The sequence below is a fragment of the Apis cerana genome, linkage group LG8 (genome assembly GCF_029169275.1).
Source record: "Apis cerana isolate GH-2021 linkage group LG8, AcerK_1.0, whole genome shotgun sequence".
NCBI lineage: Eukaryota > Metazoa > Arthropoda > Insecta > Hymenoptera > Apidae > Apis > Apis cerana.
Window position 1 is genome coordinate 3,861,135 of NC_083859.1, and position 17,511 is coordinate 3,878,645.

At 26.7% G+C, this 17,511-nt stretch overlaps 5 protein-coding genes across 9 annotated transcripts; 2 read left to right on the top strand and 3 right to left on the bottom strand.

Annotated features, from left to right (window-relative positions):
- The first annotated feature begins 69 nt into the window (after positions 1–69).
- On the top strand, positions 70–1,936 carry LOC107995309 (RNA polymerase II subunit A C-terminal domain phosphatase SSU72). The gene is made up of 4 exons (XM_017052721.3): positions 70–212; positions 306–449; positions 681–939; positions 1,018–1,936. The coding sequence occupies exons 1-4, from the start codon at positions 130–132 to the stop codon at positions 1,117–1,119; spliced, it is 588 nt and encodes a 195-aa protein (XP_016908210.1). The 5' UTR covers positions 70–129; the 3' UTR covers positions 1,120–1,936.
- Positions 1,444–4,110, bottom strand: LOC107995307 (large subunit GTPase 1 homolog). The gene is made up of 4 exons (XM_017052717.3): positions 3,812–4,110; positions 2,335–3,712; positions 1,942–2,263; positions 1,444–1,809 (listed from the first exon to the last, which is right to left on the bottom strand). Exons 1-4 carry the CDS (start codon positions 3,911–3,913, stop codon positions 1,674–1,676), a joined length of 1,938 nt encoding a protein of 645 aa, XP_016908206.1. The 5' UTR covers positions 3,914–4,110; the 3' UTR covers positions 1,444–1,673.
- Positions 4,111–4,237: 127 nt separating this feature from the next.
- Positions 4,238–12,607, bottom strand: LOC107995306 (uncharacterized). Of its 3 annotated transcripts, XM_062078146.1 has the most exons (10): positions 12,526–12,607; positions 11,784–11,927; positions 10,736–11,199; positions 10,389–10,658; positions 9,985–10,136; positions 7,681–7,778; positions 7,169–7,529; positions 6,890–7,101; positions 6,465–6,800; positions 4,238–6,383 (listed from the first exon to the last, which is right to left on the bottom strand). In XM_062078146.1, the coding sequence occupies exons 3-10, from the start codon at positions 11,057–11,059 to the stop codon at positions 4,969–4,971; spliced, it is 3,168 nt and encodes a 1,055-aa protein (XP_061934130.1). In that variant the 5' UTR covers positions 11,060–11,199; positions 11,784–11,927; positions 12,526–12,607; the 3' UTR covers positions 4,238–4,968. The 3 variants fall into 3 exon arrangements, with proteins under 3 accessions (XP_061934130.1, XP_016908205.1, XP_016908204.1); XM_017052716.3 differs by lacking the exon at positions 12,526–12,607 and having other exon boundaries at positions 11,767–12,186; XM_017052715.3 differs by lacking the exon at positions 12,526–12,607 and having other exon boundaries at positions 11,784–12,185.
- A 751-nt stretch (positions 12,608–13,358) lies between these two features.
- Positions 13,359–15,319, top strand: LOC107995266 (uncharacterized). Of its 2 annotated transcripts, none has more exons than XM_017052654.3 (5): positions 13,359–13,740; positions 14,013–14,203; positions 14,329–14,517; positions 14,585–15,070; positions 15,129–15,319. In XM_017052654.3, exons 1-5 carry the CDS (start codon positions 13,636–13,638, stop codon positions 15,232–15,234), a joined length of 1,077 nt encoding a protein of 358 aa, XP_016908143.1. In that variant the 5' UTR covers positions 13,359–13,635; the 3' UTR covers positions 15,235–15,319. The 2 variants fall into 2 exon arrangements, with proteins under 2 accessions (XP_016908143.1, XP_061934134.1); XM_062078150.1 differs by having other exon boundaries at positions 13,360–13,756; positions 14,000–14,203.
- Positions 15,268–17,500, bottom strand: LOC107995265 (uncharacterized). Of its 2 annotated transcripts, none has more exons than XM_017052652.3 (5): positions 16,971–17,500; positions 16,726–16,881; positions 16,222–16,642; positions 15,707–16,119; positions 15,268–15,629 (listed from the first exon to the last, which is right to left on the bottom strand). In XM_017052652.3, exons 1-5 carry the CDS (start codon positions 17,169–17,171, stop codon positions 15,432–15,434), a joined length of 1,389 nt encoding a protein of 462 aa, XP_016908141.1. In that variant the 5' UTR covers positions 17,172–17,500; the 3' UTR covers positions 15,268–15,431. The 2 variants fall into 2 exon arrangements, with proteins under 2 accessions (XP_016908141.1, XP_016908142.1); XM_017052653.3 differs by having other exon boundaries at positions 15,707–16,116; positions 16,971–17,487.
- Between the last annotated feature and the right edge of the window lie 11 nt (positions 17,501–17,511).

The following is a 17,511-nucleotide window of genomic DNA, read 5'->3' on the forward strand; positions in this document are numbered from 1 at the left end:
TCTATATTAAATTTTATATTTAACAAATGTATCGAATGTGACAGACAGCGTAACGATCCTTAAGGTTAAGTGATATTACGCTTTTTTATATTGTGATTTTTTTTTTTAAACATTAAATTATTTAGAACAATGCCAGCATCAAATTCTATCAGCGTAGCTGTAATATGTTCTAGCAATATGAATAGAAGTATGGAAGCTCATGCCTTCTTAAGGTAATTAATTCAAATAATAATCAAATTATAAATTATTTAATTATTTCAAATAAAAATATTGAACAAATTAAATTTTTATTTTTCTTTTTTCAGTAAAAAAGGCTTCAATGTAAAATCTTTTGGAACTGGTGATAAAGTCAAGCTTCCTGGAAATGCACCTGATCGTCCTAACATATATGATTTTGGAACTTCTTATGATGAAATCTATAATGATCTTTTATCAAAAGACAAGCAATAGTATCCTTTCTTATTATTAAATAAATAAATTTTTTTCTTTCTTTTTACTAAAACATGAACAAGATTAGTGGTTTTAAAATTTATATTTTTTTAATTTTTATTCTTTTACGTTATTTTTTTTTTTTTTAGAGATTACAATAAAATTTATTGTAATAATTAAAATAATATTATAATAAAGTTTATGAAATAATTGAAAATAAAAAGTAACAATTTCCTTAACCATAATATTAGCTACACACAAAATGGGTTATTGCACATGTTAGATAGAAATCGTAGAATAAAACCTAAACCAGAACGATTTCAATTATCCAAAGATAAATTTGATATTTTAATTACTTGTGAAGAACGTGTATATGATCAAGTAATTGAATGTATGGAATCTAGAACTCAAGAAGATAGTCAACCTGTACATTTGATTAACATTGACATTCAGGATAATCATGAAGAAGCTACAGTGGGATCATTCCTTATTTGTGAATTAGTCACTGTGGTAACTTCAAAATTCATTTAAAATTCTATATTTACATGCTTCCACAATTTTTTGGCTAATAAAAATTTATTTTTCTAGCTGGCAAATAGTGAGGATTTAGATAATGACATAGATGAACTACTTCATGAATTTGAATCAAAATTTGCAAGAACAATTTTACATACAGTACTTTTTTATTGAAAAGCCTGTTATATAACAAGAACTTGGTGTTCACAACTTAACTTATAAAAGCAGATTAAATTATAAACTATAAATGTACTACCACATTCTCTGAATCAGATAATGTGGAGCGAGTTCCGTTTTAGCAACAAGTAGGAATTCGATCCGCGCTTCCTATTTAACAAATTATTGCTTTTCACGGAAATCGTTTTAGAGATCTACCATTACATTTATATTATATCTGTACTCCATGGCAAGATATACAAAAGTGAGATTATTGAAATTATTCAATAATCCAAGATGCTGGTATCAGAGGAATTAGGAGAGATTAAAGAATAAAGAATATAAATTATGAAATATTTTAATTTTATAATATATATGTATATAAGTATAATAGTAAACTATTCTTATATACGTATATATTTTACTGTTAGAATGTATTTGTGGTATGTAGAACTAATATGAGTCTCTGATGTGCTTATGAATACAGAGACTTGTATATTACAAAATATGATCCGCTGTTATATAGCGAAAAGGCCTTCAATTCTCACAATATAATATAAATATTCATAAAATCAATGTTGATCAAGATGAGCGTATAATCTTCTTGTTTTCTCGCGTTTTTTTTTATTCGAATGTTTGTTAATCTTTTTCCATGGTTTTTCTTCAAGCAACAAACTCTGTGTAGAACCAGTTATTGATCCTATATCACTGAAAAAAATTACAATAATTATTAAAATATTCAAAATAACGCTCCATTACTTATTATTATACATGAATTATTGTCAATAATTATACAAGAATGACTTTATCAAATAATAAATATAAAATAATGTTACATACTTAGAACTAGATCGGCATAAACTATGCATTTTTCCAATCACTCCTTTTACATGAATATTAGAAATATTATTTTGAAAAAATACTTTATCTACATCTTCTGATGTAATTTTACTTCCTTTATTCGCGCGCACCGTTCTAGGCGGTAAATGTTTATTTTCAGAAATTATTCTTTTTCGTAGAGGAAATGTATGGAATTTTTTTTGTTCTATTGTTGGTGGTGCAACACAATATAACAATCTACCATTTACAAAATCTTTCAAAAGATATCGTGCGGAACGTGGATTATCTGGTTGTCCATTTTGTGTCATGAAACCTCTACTATCTAATAAATAATAAAAAAAAATATAAAGATACAAATATAAATTATTACATATTCAAATGATAAACACATACATCCATAAGCATTTAAAATTTCTTCTGCAGTTGGAGGACGATCAGAATCTTCTCCTTCTAATGGTAGAGGTATCATAATTCCATAAAGATCCTCTATAATATGCCTTGGTATTAGAGTACCCAATAATGTAATTGAAGGTACATGATCTTTCATTTGATCAATTGGCAGTATACCATGTATAATCATTTCAGCTTTTGTACAAACAAAAGAGGGCATTACTAATCCAGGACAATCACAAAGAAGTAGATCCTTATCCAAGAATAGTGTTTGAAAATGCTTTGTTTTACCTGGTGTTGCAGATACTGATACTTTTTTGTCCATTAACAAGGCATTTATTGTAGAACTCTTACCTACATTTGGATAGCCAACTAAACCAATTGTTGTAATTCCTTTTGTATATGTTTCACCTTTATAAATTGTTTTAAAAAATAATACTAATTGATCTCTACTTAACAATTCTGGTGAATTTTTTACTTCTGTATTCTCTTCTATATTTTTTTTATTTGTTTTCTTTTCTAAAATTTTTAAATCGTTTATATTGTTTTTATTGTCTTTACAATTTACTTTTTTCTCATTTTCAATATTGACATTATTACTACCATCATCTGCACTTTCATATTCACTTTCTGAAGCAAATTCTGAAGTATATAATGATTTATCACTATCATCATTTTCTATATCACTATTTTGTTCATTTTCAGAATAGTCTTCTTCTATTATATCTTTTAGCTTTTCTTTTTCAACTGCTAATATGGCAGAAAAAAATGCAACTTTTAACTTAATATTTGTGAAATATTCTGCCCATATTTGTCTCTGTTCTTCTGTTAAAAAATCTGCTTTATTAATTAATATTATGTTCATCTTTTTAGAATCTACTTCTTTAACATATGATTCCAAATCTTCACAACGGAAGAGAAGTGGATTTCTCGCATCAACTATCTGTACAACAATATCACTGCGTTCTACTACTCTCCATAATTGTCTCCAAAATTCCAAATTTTTTTCATATGGAGTTAACATTAATCCCTCTGTTTCTTGTAACATAGAAAGAGAACGTCTCCATTCTAAAAATTCTTCTCTTTCTTTGCTTTGTAATTCATGAGCTGTAGTAGAACTATCCCATTTTGGTCTTCTTGGTATTTTCAGAAGTGTTTTATTTTTATTTTGTGACTCCAGTACTTTCTCTTTTTCATCTTTCGAAAGTAATCCGATTCCAGTTTTTGGATTAACAAATTTGATGTTTAATTTCTCGGCATGAAACTCGGTTCCTGCTAACTCGGCAGTAGAAAGAAATTCTTGAAAAGAATTTTCCTCTGTGACGGATTGAAGATTAAGACGTCCCCAATCGTAACCATCATTTAATTCGGTGGTGTGAAGCTAATCGAAGATACAATTAGAATATTGAAAATTACTTATCATTTAATGCTTTTTCATATTCAAAAAACGAATAGGTTATGAATGAAGGCATTACCTTACCATAGATGAATCAACATTTCTTTTATTTCTAGACGAATTAAAACGATCTCTAATCAAAGATTTTCCTAAATTGCCGCTTTTTATTTTTCCTTTTTTACCCATTGTTTTAAATATTATATTACTTCAAAAAAGCATGACGTGAGAATGATTGTTACTAAAACACAACTATCGAATATCGGAAGTAACGTAACGATATGAACACAATATTAAAAAAATAAATGTGATATATATAAATAAATAATAATTATGAATCATGTATTAAAAAAGTATTTTTAAATGCAATTTAATGCATAAAATATTTTAAGGATAGAATTAAAATATATATATTTATACATCATACATTTGAACTAGTTTATGTATATAGTTAAGATAAATCTATATCTAATATCTATAAATTATTTCTGGGGCAGAGCTTTAATCGAATAATTCTGCATCGTACTTCATTTTTATTAATAATTGATAGGTAAACTGTTCTGGTTCACAATTTTTTGACGACCAGTAACAATTACGAAACGTTCAACATGCTCCACATGCTTCTCTACCCTATTCCCGCACGCTCAATCAATTCTCAAAATCGGAACAAGAAAATTTCTTTCGCAAGGCAGCTTGTGAACAGTTGTTTTTTTCTTTTTTTATCCTTTTTTTTTAATCGGAATAATATCGGTGAGTCATTGGTTATATCTTATATATTACAATTTCTGCGGCTTTATACGATTCACCACACTTGTACACTCGTGCAAGTATTACAAGTTGCGGGAAAGAGGTCGCACTTGCTTCCGGCACGAATTCATCTCTTGCATTATTTAGAAATCTAGTCATCTAGAATATGGATAATCAGTCGCTTTTTCTGGCAAAAGGACAATTTTCTTCAAATAAAGTCCTTTCGGAAAAAGAAAATATACTTTCATCCAAGCACGCTGTATTAACGCCCACTTCAAGTTTTTTTTTTAGCACAGAATATAAAATGGCTCGCAACGTGTCTGATATGGGTCGTTATTTTACACTGCAATGCTCTTACAGAATACCACCGTTCTACGCATAAAATTCATTATCGACAACTGTACAACCTATTACGGAACAACCGGATCATTCGTGCAGGGCGAACGGCAGTATGTCAACATACATATAACATGCAGACACTTTCATTCTGAATAATTTCAATAATTATCTCTTCCTCGAATGCCTCGTGGTTGATCACCGTCGCGTCCTCTACCGCGATTATTATACCCACTTCTTCCCATTCTTCCCATGTTATTGTCATTAGGTCCCCTATTCATGGGACCCCGATTAGGTCCAAGTTTATTTCCAAAATTACCGAAATTTGAATTAAAATTATTTGCTGGATTTTGTCCAGGATTCTGACCTCGAAAACCAGGACCGAATCCAGGTCGATCAAAATTGGGCGGACCAGAATTTGGTCCACGAAAATTTGGCAAACCTTGAAAATTGTTACCAAATGGTCCTTGATTCGGTCCAAATGGAGGTAACGGACTCGGCCTAAAGTGTTGATTAGGTCCAAAATTACCATTTGGCGGTCTAAAATTAGGACCGAAATTTCCAGGTGGTGGTCCATTAGGACCAAAACCAGGATGCATATTAGGATGATGCATCATGTGCATGGGACCATCAATTCCTTGCATACCAGGATGTAGTGGTTTATTCTGCATAGGATGCTGGGACATATTTGGATGTGGCACTAAACTTGGAATGGGAGGGGTCATATTAGGATTAATATTCTGCATATTATGATGACTCGATATATGAGATATACTATTGCCTAAATGGGGCATATTATTACTTATGCCTATACCTATGGGCATGTTATCGCGTTTATCGAAATTGGTTGAAAAACCACCATCCCCTTTCCTGGGCCCATCATTCATCGACTTTTCATCATCCCATCGCGAACCACCGTCTCTATCTCTGTCATCATAAATATCGTTGTCCAAAGGCTTCTTCAAAGAAAATCCATGTGAACTCCTAAAATCCTTATCTGCAAAATTACTCCTTACATCATAATCAGAACGCGAACTAGGCCTTCCAGGTCCGCTGGATATGTTAAACCGTAAGTCCTCATCGCGATTTGTATTTCTAGTGCTTTCACCATGAGGAAGTTTTCTAAGATCTTCATCCTGTCCACTATGAAAAGAGTTGGTCTCGTTGGAGTGTTGATTTGACTTTGTTCCGGTATACCTTAAATCAGTATCACTAGATTGTGAGTCTTCTGTCATCACTCCGCCGAAAACCGGTTGATGAATCTTCGACGTTCGATCACTGGCTCCACCATCACTCCAACCGATCAGTTGATCAAACTTTCGTTTTCCACCACGATTCAAAGCTTTTAATAATTCGGGATTCTGTGCGAACTTGGAACTAGGTAAAGGTGGAGGAAGTTCAATATCGGGTACTTTGGAATAATCTATTTCGCCGTCGTCTTGCAAATATTCTTCGGAATCATCCATGTTATCCGGTGGACCTACAACGTCCCGTAGTTCTTCTATTTCTCCGGAGAATACTAATTTATTTATGGCATCGTTTCCTTTACTAATTGCTTCTGCTAATTTAGAACCGGCTATAAAATTAATAAATAATTAATAATCTTAAAGCTCTATTTAAAATTATAATAATTGAATTTTTATACACTAAAACTTACGTTCAACGGGAATCATTTTTCCATATAATATAATACCATTCGGTGTCACTTCATTTAGAGGCACTGCTCCTGGCGTGGTTTCAATTAATTGATTTACAAATGCATTTAAAGCTTCTACCTGCTCCATATCCTCTGCCTCCATTTCATTCCATTGAGCTTGAAAATTTCTTGGAATCGGTTTGCTATATGGAACTTTTTTATTAGCGAATTTCTTGCCTTCATCAACTGCATGATCCAAATCTAAACCAGGAATACCACCGCTTTTATCCTCTGGTTCACCATCAGCATTGATTCTATCTTCTGGTCCCATACCAGGTATGACGGCTGCTTCATCGGCTATGAAATAATCAAAGCAATAACAAAATATCCAATTTCTTTAATTTTGTTTACAAGATTCTTTTTTTTATTCTCATAACATATAGTACCAATTTCGTGATCATCAACACCAGCCGATCCTGCAGGTAAAGTATTGAGATTATATTTGTCTCTCATTAAATCTCCAGGTCTGTTTCGTGTCCAAAACTTTGAAGTATGATCATTACTACCAGAACACAGAATGTGTCCTAATGGATGCCATGCTAATGTCCAGACTATACTATCATGAGCTTGTTCTATCGCACCTACTTCTTTATCAGCTCTAAAAATCAATCATGATATAGACAATATGTAAAAAAATTAAATTATAGAAGAAATTGAAAGCATACCCGACGTGCCAAAATAAAATAGCTCCATCACTACCGCCACTACAAAAGAGACCCTCGTGACTTGGATGCCACGCAACGCTAGAAGCTTCTTTTTTATGACCACGAAACGTTTGAACTTCTTGACTTAAATTTCGAAGATCAAACAATTTGAGCAAATGATCTCGTGACGCAGTTACTAGCCAATTTCCATTTTCATTCCATTTAACATCCATAACTGTCGATTTATGTGCATGTAAAGTTGCAAGAGACTGTCCAGTTTTTGGATCCCATAATTTAACTGGTTGCTGATTATCTTTGCTCCCAGAGATGACTAGACTTTTTTGTGGATGCCAGTGTACACACTTCACATCAGCTCCATGACCTAAAAAATAATTATGTTATTATCAATACATAACTATCTAATATTATTTTTTATTATCTACTTAAAATATAAACAATAAATAAAATATAAACGAAAGTTTATATTTAATATTATATTAATAAATTTTAATAAAAAATAATGTAATGTATACCCCTGAGAATTCGTTCTTCATGACACCGAAGAAAATCCCAAATTCTGACAGTTCCATCATCACTGCATGTTGCCAGTTTGTGATCCGTTGGGCTGAAACTACCCACCCAAAAAACAAGAATTATATTCAAACAATACGCTGTTATGTATTTATAAAGCAATTCTTTATTTGCAAATGCTCACAATGAGAATTTTCTCAATGAAACAAGTATTATAGAATGTATAATACATATTTTATTAGACACGCGTATAAACTCAGATAATAAAATAGTAATGTAACATAATGAAAAATTGATTACACATTGAGATTTATTAATTTTTATTGAAGTTCTATCCTTTTACAAGTGCAATATATTCAAAGCGGAAAAGAAACAGAACATGAGAAATTTATTTATATTTAATAAAACATTTCATAAAATATATAGTACACCTTACGGACATTATTATAATATGATATCAAAATATGATTATTAAGAATTGAAGTTAAAAACATACAAGCTTACATTTATTACTGATTTGTCATTTTGCTTGTTAGATATATATATTACACATGCAATATTTATTTATATGTATATGAAACAAGCAAAGAATATTATATCCTTCTTTTTTTTTACAGTACTATTGGCTAAATAAATTATGTATTTGTATATCTACATATGCATCCTTGATAAATCTATCCTAAATATATTATATTTAGCAAGTTAAATGAAATTAATTAACAAACTTATAAAGGATTATTTGTTAAATTATTTAAATTAAATGCATAGCAAGCTATTATTATCATTACTAATATTCTTTACTTCTTTACTATACTATATTTTGTGAGTTAAGCATAAATTATATTTGTATGAAAAATGGTAATGTATAAGAATATATGAAAAAAGTTTGTTTTTAGGTCAATTAAAAAAATAATGTACTAATAATTTAATGTTTTAAAAACGCGCATAGTAATCTTTTACTGTAATTCATTTTGAGGAATAAACAGACATCAGTAATAAAAGGAAGATCTAAGTGTAAATATTGTAAATAAACAAAAAACCATCTTCGACAGTCATATCTGGCACTCAAACAAAATTTATTGCTGATTAAGCAAAAAACTCTTTCATTGTCATGAAAATAGAAGTTTTTGATGCCACATGACCACCGAATGATATACCAAGAGTGATATTTTTTCAAAAGTTCAACATTTATTGCACAAAAAAAATGTCCGAAGTGTACATGAAATTTATTATATCTCTCTGTTACTCTCTCTCTCTCTCTCATCTGCAAAAGGGTACAAGTGACACAGACCAAAGAGAAAATATTTTATTTTCAGAAACATATGATATTGCAAATATTTTTATTTAATTTTATTAAAAACTTGGATGTAAAGAAGGACACAGGATATTTATTTTTATTGTAATTCCATGGGAATCTCGACTAGGTATTGCTGTATATATATTTTTTGTTTGTTTATTCGTCATTCTAAATATATACATTTTACCCAATAATCTAACCATATAAATTCATAAACTATGAGCCATAAGGACCTAATCTTTTTTTTTTTTTTAATTTATTTTATTTTTTCTCAGATCTTTTAGTATAAAGATAATATATTTTTACTATCATAATCTAGTGGACCATATAAATTTATTTAGGTCCCTAAGACTCTATGAATACAAATGATAAGTTTCATATTAATACACATACAATATATTTGACAGAACACTATCCTTGCTGATCAATTTTGAATATTATGATGTATGTGAATATGAAGATTTTAAAAATTTAATAATCTCAAAAAACTATGGAATATTTAACTTTATTAAAAAATTTAATCAAATAAAAACAATTAGTTACTTGTATAATACCATTTAATATTTGTAGCATTATTATAGTATATTATTTTTAGTATATTATTTTAGTATAGAAAGCCTCATATTTAATATCATAAAATTACTTAAAAATTAAATGCAATAAAAATCTTAATAAGAAAAATGAGAAAATTGATTTATAATAACTAGATATCGCTGTATAGTATAGGAAATAGATTTTCATCCTAAATTTTTTATCACAGAAATTTTCTAAATCCTGAAAATTTATATTTCCCATACACCTAATACCAGGACAAATACAATCTATGAAAAATTCTAGAAATCACCTGTGTACCCATACAAGAATCAATGTTTTCAAAACCAAAATGTTATAAAACCAGAGAAGGAAGAGAATGAGAGTCATATCCGATATCTCAACTACAGCAAGGATGGACGGATCATCGATAACAGTGGCGCAAGAGACGTAAGGACTAGTGTGGTGGATGGTATACCTGAGTCCTCTAATCGCTTCTTTGTGCGCCTGAAACATCTTGACGTTGTTCATGTTGCTCTGCCAATACTTCACATAGCCTGCATGATCTCCTGTAACCATCCAGCTCTCATTGTGTGACCATACCATTGTTCTCACAGGACTATCATGTGCCTACACAGACAAAAACAATTGTTCATTAATGTATCTGAAACTAACATATATTTTGTAAGGCATATAATATAATATATATATAATATACTCAAACTTTAAATTTTTGCAAGTATTTGAAGTTTCTTCTTTACAGGAATAGTTTTTTATTGAAATTATAAAAATTAATAATAGATAATAGAATAATAAATTATACAATAAATTATGCAGAAATTTAATTAATAATTTAAGTTATAAATAATGCATATAAAATACCTGCAAAATAGTTTCAAAATTAAATGTAAGACCATTCCATAAAGTAAATTCCCCACTAGATGCACCAGTAACAAGACGTCTTCCCTCTGGTGTCCAAGCCATACAGAAGATAGGACATCGCATTTTATTTGTTGCAGTTTTTACAAATCTTGTAGTAACTGCATTTATGGGATTGTCAACATAACTAGGTGGTGGAAGTAAATCAGGATAATACATCACATCTGGTTGAAGGGCACGTCTGTCCCTATAATCTCTCTGCCATACTCGATTCTATAAATAAAAAATATAACATTACTATTATTTATAAGAACTGCATTCAAAATATAGAATTCTATTAAGAACACTACCTCTAAGCTCTTTATAATAGCAGAATTGTAGTCTACAGTTTTGCGCATAACAGATTTCCGAAGTCTTTTTCCATCAAACTCATCTTGTAATGTATCTTGACCAGCAGCAACAATTTTGGGTGCATGATAAGGTCTAAATGGTTTAAAAAATCCTCTTGCTCCATCCCTATGATTGGTATATCGATGCTGATAACTTCCAGATGTGTTTATAGTAGTTAAATTAGGAGGTGGAGCTGATAAATTTGGAGTAGCAGGAGGTGGCACAGACATATTAGGTAAACTTATAGCTGGTGGAGGATTTGCAAATTGAGTATTTGCAGACATAATGAAATAATTTATAGGATAATATAATAACTTTAAATATATAAAAGAAAATGTAATCTAATGGACAATAAGGGACAAACGATATTTGTTGTTTAATATTAGCTAATGTTGCTATGCTGAATCCATTGCAGTTATTAATTCTGTAAATAAACATAAATTTTCTATTATTATTTTATAAAATAATTTTAATAGTATTTAATCTTCATTAATGTTACATTTAATAGATTTTTAAATTATATTTATTTAATTCACATATGGTATGTAATACACTGTTGGGTATTTAATAAATGAAAAACACCTACAATTTTGACTTAATTTATATTTGTATAATTTATTAAATTAAAAAAAGAGATTATGTAAATTTCAATAAAATGATATTAATTCTATAGTTTCTTTAACACAAAATATTGTAACGAATAGTGGATCTACGTCACGTTCAAATATAAATGAATAGAAAATTCACTTTCACAATATAAAATATAATATTAAGATTCCTCAATATTTATATTTATTACTACAAATTTTACTTTGATTGATTTATCATGAAATAATTAAATATATAATAGGCAAAGATAAGACAAAACCTATTTCTATCGAAATTAAAACGTTAATAAAGGTTATATAAATTATTTTCGAAAAAAAGAAATAAATCCAATAAACTGTATTAAAATTCTAACTTTCTCTAGTATAAAGTAAAACATATTTACAGAAGCTGATAAACAACCTGTTTGTTAATTGTGAACAAATTTTCTTTGATGCTGTTACACTGTAAAACGCTTAATATGTTGTGGAGATACTTCCCACGCTTGCCACCAGAGGTCCATTAACTTACTATTTTTCCCACAAGAGGTCGTCAAGTTATCCGTTTCTACAAATACAATTTAATTTTTCTATCCTTATAATAGCGCTCTCACAACCATTTTACTTTTACCTTTCATATAAAAAAAGACTTTTAAATGATATTAATGATATTTATGAATTTTAATGATATTGGAAATATATAGATTGAGATAATCATTATTTAGAAAAAGTATAACTTTCATGTTCTACTTCTATCATATATAAATTTATTCAACAAGCAAACAGCAAAGAAATCTATCTATTATATATGCCATTACTTTTTTGGATATATTATTCATATTTATTTGTATTTCTGAAGAAATTTTAGTAAAATTATTCGAAATTACTATTCGCGTATATTTAGAATAAAACTAAAAATAAATTATATGTAAAAAAGTAATACTAAATAGTTTAAATATTATAATCAGAATACTAAACATGTTAAAAATTATCACATATTTTATGGATTTTTTTAAAAAACAATGGATATTATGTTAAAGCAACTAAATGTAAATTATATTTTTTTGAAATATTTATTTATGACTGCCTATCTCTTTACAATTAATTGATAATTAATGTATTAATATATTATTGACTTTATATAATGGTTATGTGTTCTTCTCTACCTTATATACACTATATATTATGCACTGTTTGCAAATTGCGTCAAAATAATTGCATCTGTGCATAAAGTTTCTATATTCTTGTAAGACATTACATAATTACACAATTACATAATTTATATGTAGCATGTACGTCAATCAATTACTGAAACATATGGAATACATGTGCATAATAAAAAAAGATTTAATTTTTGTCTCGTATATAGTTTTAAGCAAATAATAATAGTAAATATTTTTTATATGAAAGACAAAAATAATAAAAATTACACGTGTTTGTCTTTGATTTTTACAAATTTCAATTAAACCATCTATTAAATTAAAAATTTACCAACACAAATAACTTAAAAGTTTTTGTAGAAAATGAATTGTATTGAGTAATAAAAATTATGATATTGAATTTTTTTATTTTTATATTTTTCAAAACAAAGACAATTTTTTAAAAAAATTATTATCATTTAATTTTATAGATATGCATATGCAAAAACTCCTATATTATTATGAAAAAACCATTTGTTTCAAATTATTATATTTGATACATTCATGTTTTGAATTATATAAATTTCTATTGAAAATAGTGAGAGATTAGAAAATGAAAGAAAAAATACCGAATACTGCATTGTTAGAATTTAGAATTAGATTAACTTGGAAATGTAACGATGTTTTTTTTGATTTAAATTTGATTTTTCAATAAATATTCAAGATTCGAATATTTTTCGAAATTCGAATTTGAAAATGATCATAGATTTATAAATTGTTATTTTTTGATCCTATCCCTAAACTAATCTAATTCTAAAATAATACGATATAATAGGACACCCGTTATTTCTTTTCTCATTTTACTACAGTACGAATCATGACGCCATGACACCATAAATTATACTAATTTCCAGTATTATTCGTAATGTGGAAATTTATTTAGCTATTGTACATTTAGTGTTTCTTGTCTATCAAAATATTAAAAGTATTGTGATAATTATTAATATATATAAATATTTATAATTCATTTAAAATTTATTAAAACAATGATATCTTTCAAAATATTAGCAAGTTGATATAAAATATTTATAGTTACTATAATTATTATACTAAAAACTATAGTGAAAAATATAAATCATGGATAATAATTCTACTATAACAAAACTTCCTCATCATATACAACAAAAATTGTGTAATACACGACCTCCTTATAGGCAGGGAAAAAGATTAACATCTGTGAAGGTAGCATTGTGAACTTGTATCCTATTTTTCATAAAATAAGTTTAATAGTAAATAATATTTTGTTATTTTTTCATATTATTTTTTTAATTAAATCATAAATTAATTATAAAAATTATTAGGTCATTTATATAAATTTCTTTAAAAATTATAACGAATTTAAATTTTCAAATTTACATAATCTTATTTTATAATAAATAATTAATTTTATAATCTGTTATCATTTTTGTTTTTCTTCAATAATATTTCCTTGACACACTAGCTCTATGTAACAGGTTTATACAATAAATGATGAATCAAAACATTTAATGATATGTGGAGTACCAAAACTCCAATTAGGTGAAGAAATAAAAAAACTTGTTGAATCTTATGGTAATATAAAAAAAATTCATGTAGTTCATGATTATCCCACAGAAGAGTTTACAGAAGCATATTATATACAATATGTTCATATACAAAGTGCAAGGTAAACATATTTATATATATATATATATATGATAATAACATGATAATAATATATAATAATGATATATAATAATATATAATTTAAAGTTTTACAATTTATTATGTTTATATTTCATATTTATGTAGAATAGCAAAACGATTCATTGATGATAAAAATTTTTATGGAGGTTCATTACATGTTTTTTATGTACCTGAACTTGAAAGTATCTCAGAAACTAAAGAAAAACTTCTTCAACGTCAAAAAGATGTAAATATACGTATAAAAAAAAATCAACAAGATCTAAAGAATCCAAATATCAATAAATTTATTCCCAAGTATGTAAAGTATGAAAATAATAATAAATAAAAAACTTGAATTATTATATTGAATAATAATTTTCAGAGAACAATATAATAGAAAAAAGAGAACACCTGCTTTACCACTTACAAAAGAGCGTCTTATTCAACAGTATCCTGGAAAAACTTTATCATCTATTTATGATGGTATACCACAAAATCTAGATCCAAGACTAGTATGCGAATCCAATCTACCATCTACTTCATTTGAACATCCAAGTAATGCATCTATATTAAAAGTTCCTTACCATTCAACTGAAGCTATTATTAAAACAAGTGTACCTAAAGAAACTACATTAAAATCAAATTATACTAAAAATAAAAGAAAAAATTATAAAGGACAATATATTAATAATAATGTAAAAGTTAGACTTGTTAAACCACAACTTGTAGATACAAGTACTATAGTAAAATGGGATATTTCAAATAAAAATATATTTTCTAATCCAAAGAAAATTGATAGTAATATAACTATTAAATTAATACCAAAAAATGATGTTGAGAAAAAAAGGATTATAATAAAAGATCCAAGGTAGATATACTATATTTTATATCATATATATTTTTATAATATATTATAATTATTGTAGTGTATCCCAGTTGGTACAACCAAGTGAAAATCTGCAATTATCAATTAAAGAAGCTAAATCGCAAATACGAGCGGCCATGCAAATGAATAATAAGGAAAATCCATGATTTTATATTAAAATATGTAGAGAAAAAAATTCTTTTCTAAGAAAATTATTTATTTTATATTAAATAAATATACTATTGCAATTAATTTTTTACATTTATGTTTACAATTAATTTTTACAATTATTTAATTTTCTATAAAAATAATTCTATAAAAGATATAAACTATGTCTAAATTTTTCTTATAAAAATTAATAATCTTAAATAATAACAGTTGAATCTGGATCCCATTGTACACCATTTAATTTAGATTTTACAAAATATTTTTTATGTGGTGGTGTATTTTCTTTTAATACTTTTGAAACAATATTTCTATTTTTAAACGTCTGTTGTGGTGACTTTGTTAACAATGTTTGTATTTGTTCATTATTTGAACGATTTCCAAGAGGAGTTCGAATCTGAAAATAAAAATATGCACATAATATCTTTATTTTCTTAAAAATAATTAACTTTATAACTATTACTATTTGAATACCTTTATGGATTCATTTTCATTTTTATCAATAAAAGATTTTTTTTCATCTGTTGTAACTTTAATTTCTGATTTGATAATTTTTTTCTTTTTTTTAATTGTGTCTATTTTTGCCTTTTCATTTTCAGAATTAATTAATTTTGGAATTAAGTCTTTGGTATTATCATTGTCAAATATTATAATTACTTCTTCCTTATTTATTTGTGACATTTTTTCTGTAACTTCTTGTACATTATCTGATTCACTTAATTCTGATTCCTCAAATGTATCCAATATTAATGAATCCCTCCATACTTTAATTATATCATTATTAATAATACATTTTTGTTCTGCATTCTTTTTAATATTATTATCATCACAATTATTTTGTTCTAAAATGCTTTGAACTTCATTTTGATCTTCTAGTTCTTTTTCTACTAATATAAATATTTTTTGATCAGATATAATAAATTTTTTGAAATATATTTTTATATATTATAATATAAATTAATTTTAAATTATTAATACTAATTTCTTACCAATTTCTGAAATAAAATTAGTTTTAACTGAATCATTTGAATATGATAATTCAGGTTCATTTAATTTGTCATCAGAATCAGTAATAACTGAATGTAAAGAATTTACTGCAGATGAGTCTAAATCTGCTAAAACTTGTACTTCAGTAACATTAAATTGTGATGACATTTCACAATATGAAAATTTTGGATAAAAAATATCTGTATCATAACTGCCTTGTCTGTGCAAACATTCTTGAGATCTTGCTCTTAAACGTTCAATAGATTTTGGCATTAAAATTGGAGTTCTATCAAAATCTGCTGCTGGAGATCTAGGATCAAGTCCTAGAATATTATAACGTTCCTTTTCTATATCCGTGATTATTTTTTTATTATTTAAATTATTACTTGTTGGTGTTAAAAGATTTTCTTCATTTTTATTTTGCTAAAATATTTAAAATAAATTTATAACAATAAAACTATAAAAATATTTCATTTTATTAAAAAAGAGAAAATGTTGAGATATACCTTTGGAACTTCTATTAATTTTGGTACCAAATGTTTTTTAGGAGTTAAACATAACATTATTTTATCTATATCTGTTTCCAAGTATGCTTTATTTTGTAAATGTTTTGGAATTGCTGATATTATTTTTTTATTTAATGCAACAGGTGTATTATTCACCTATTAATGTTAATATTATTTGTTTATATATATTAATATTATATAAATTAATAATTTATAAAATTTATATTACTTTATATTATAATTACCTCAATTGGTGTTCTACTTATTCCACTCGTTACAGATCTAGGATCTGTAACTAATGTTTTACGAATTATTGGTGGAGTTTGCATATTTTTTTCAACAGTTACTTCATCTATCGCTGATGAATCTTTTATTTCTTTTTTTTCAATCTCATTGTTATAAGTTTCAGTTTTATGAGTAAAAAATTTATTAACATAATTTCCCATTATCGTGATTGTTTTTCTTATATTTTTTCACTTTGATTTTCAATGAATAAATTTAAAATAAAATTCGATTATATTTTCGATTACATTACCAACATCACTTCTTTGAATATATAACGGATCAGTAATATATTATAGTCAATATTTTACAAATATTTATTTAATCTTCAATATATATATATGTTATATTTAATATTATATAATACTTAAAAATTGAAAAAATAAATTTATCTTAAATTAAATTTTGAAATGTTTTATATAAAATACAATAAAATTTTTAACATCAGCAAACAAAATTCAAACTCAAACATTATAATTCACCTTTAAAAATTAACCAAAGATA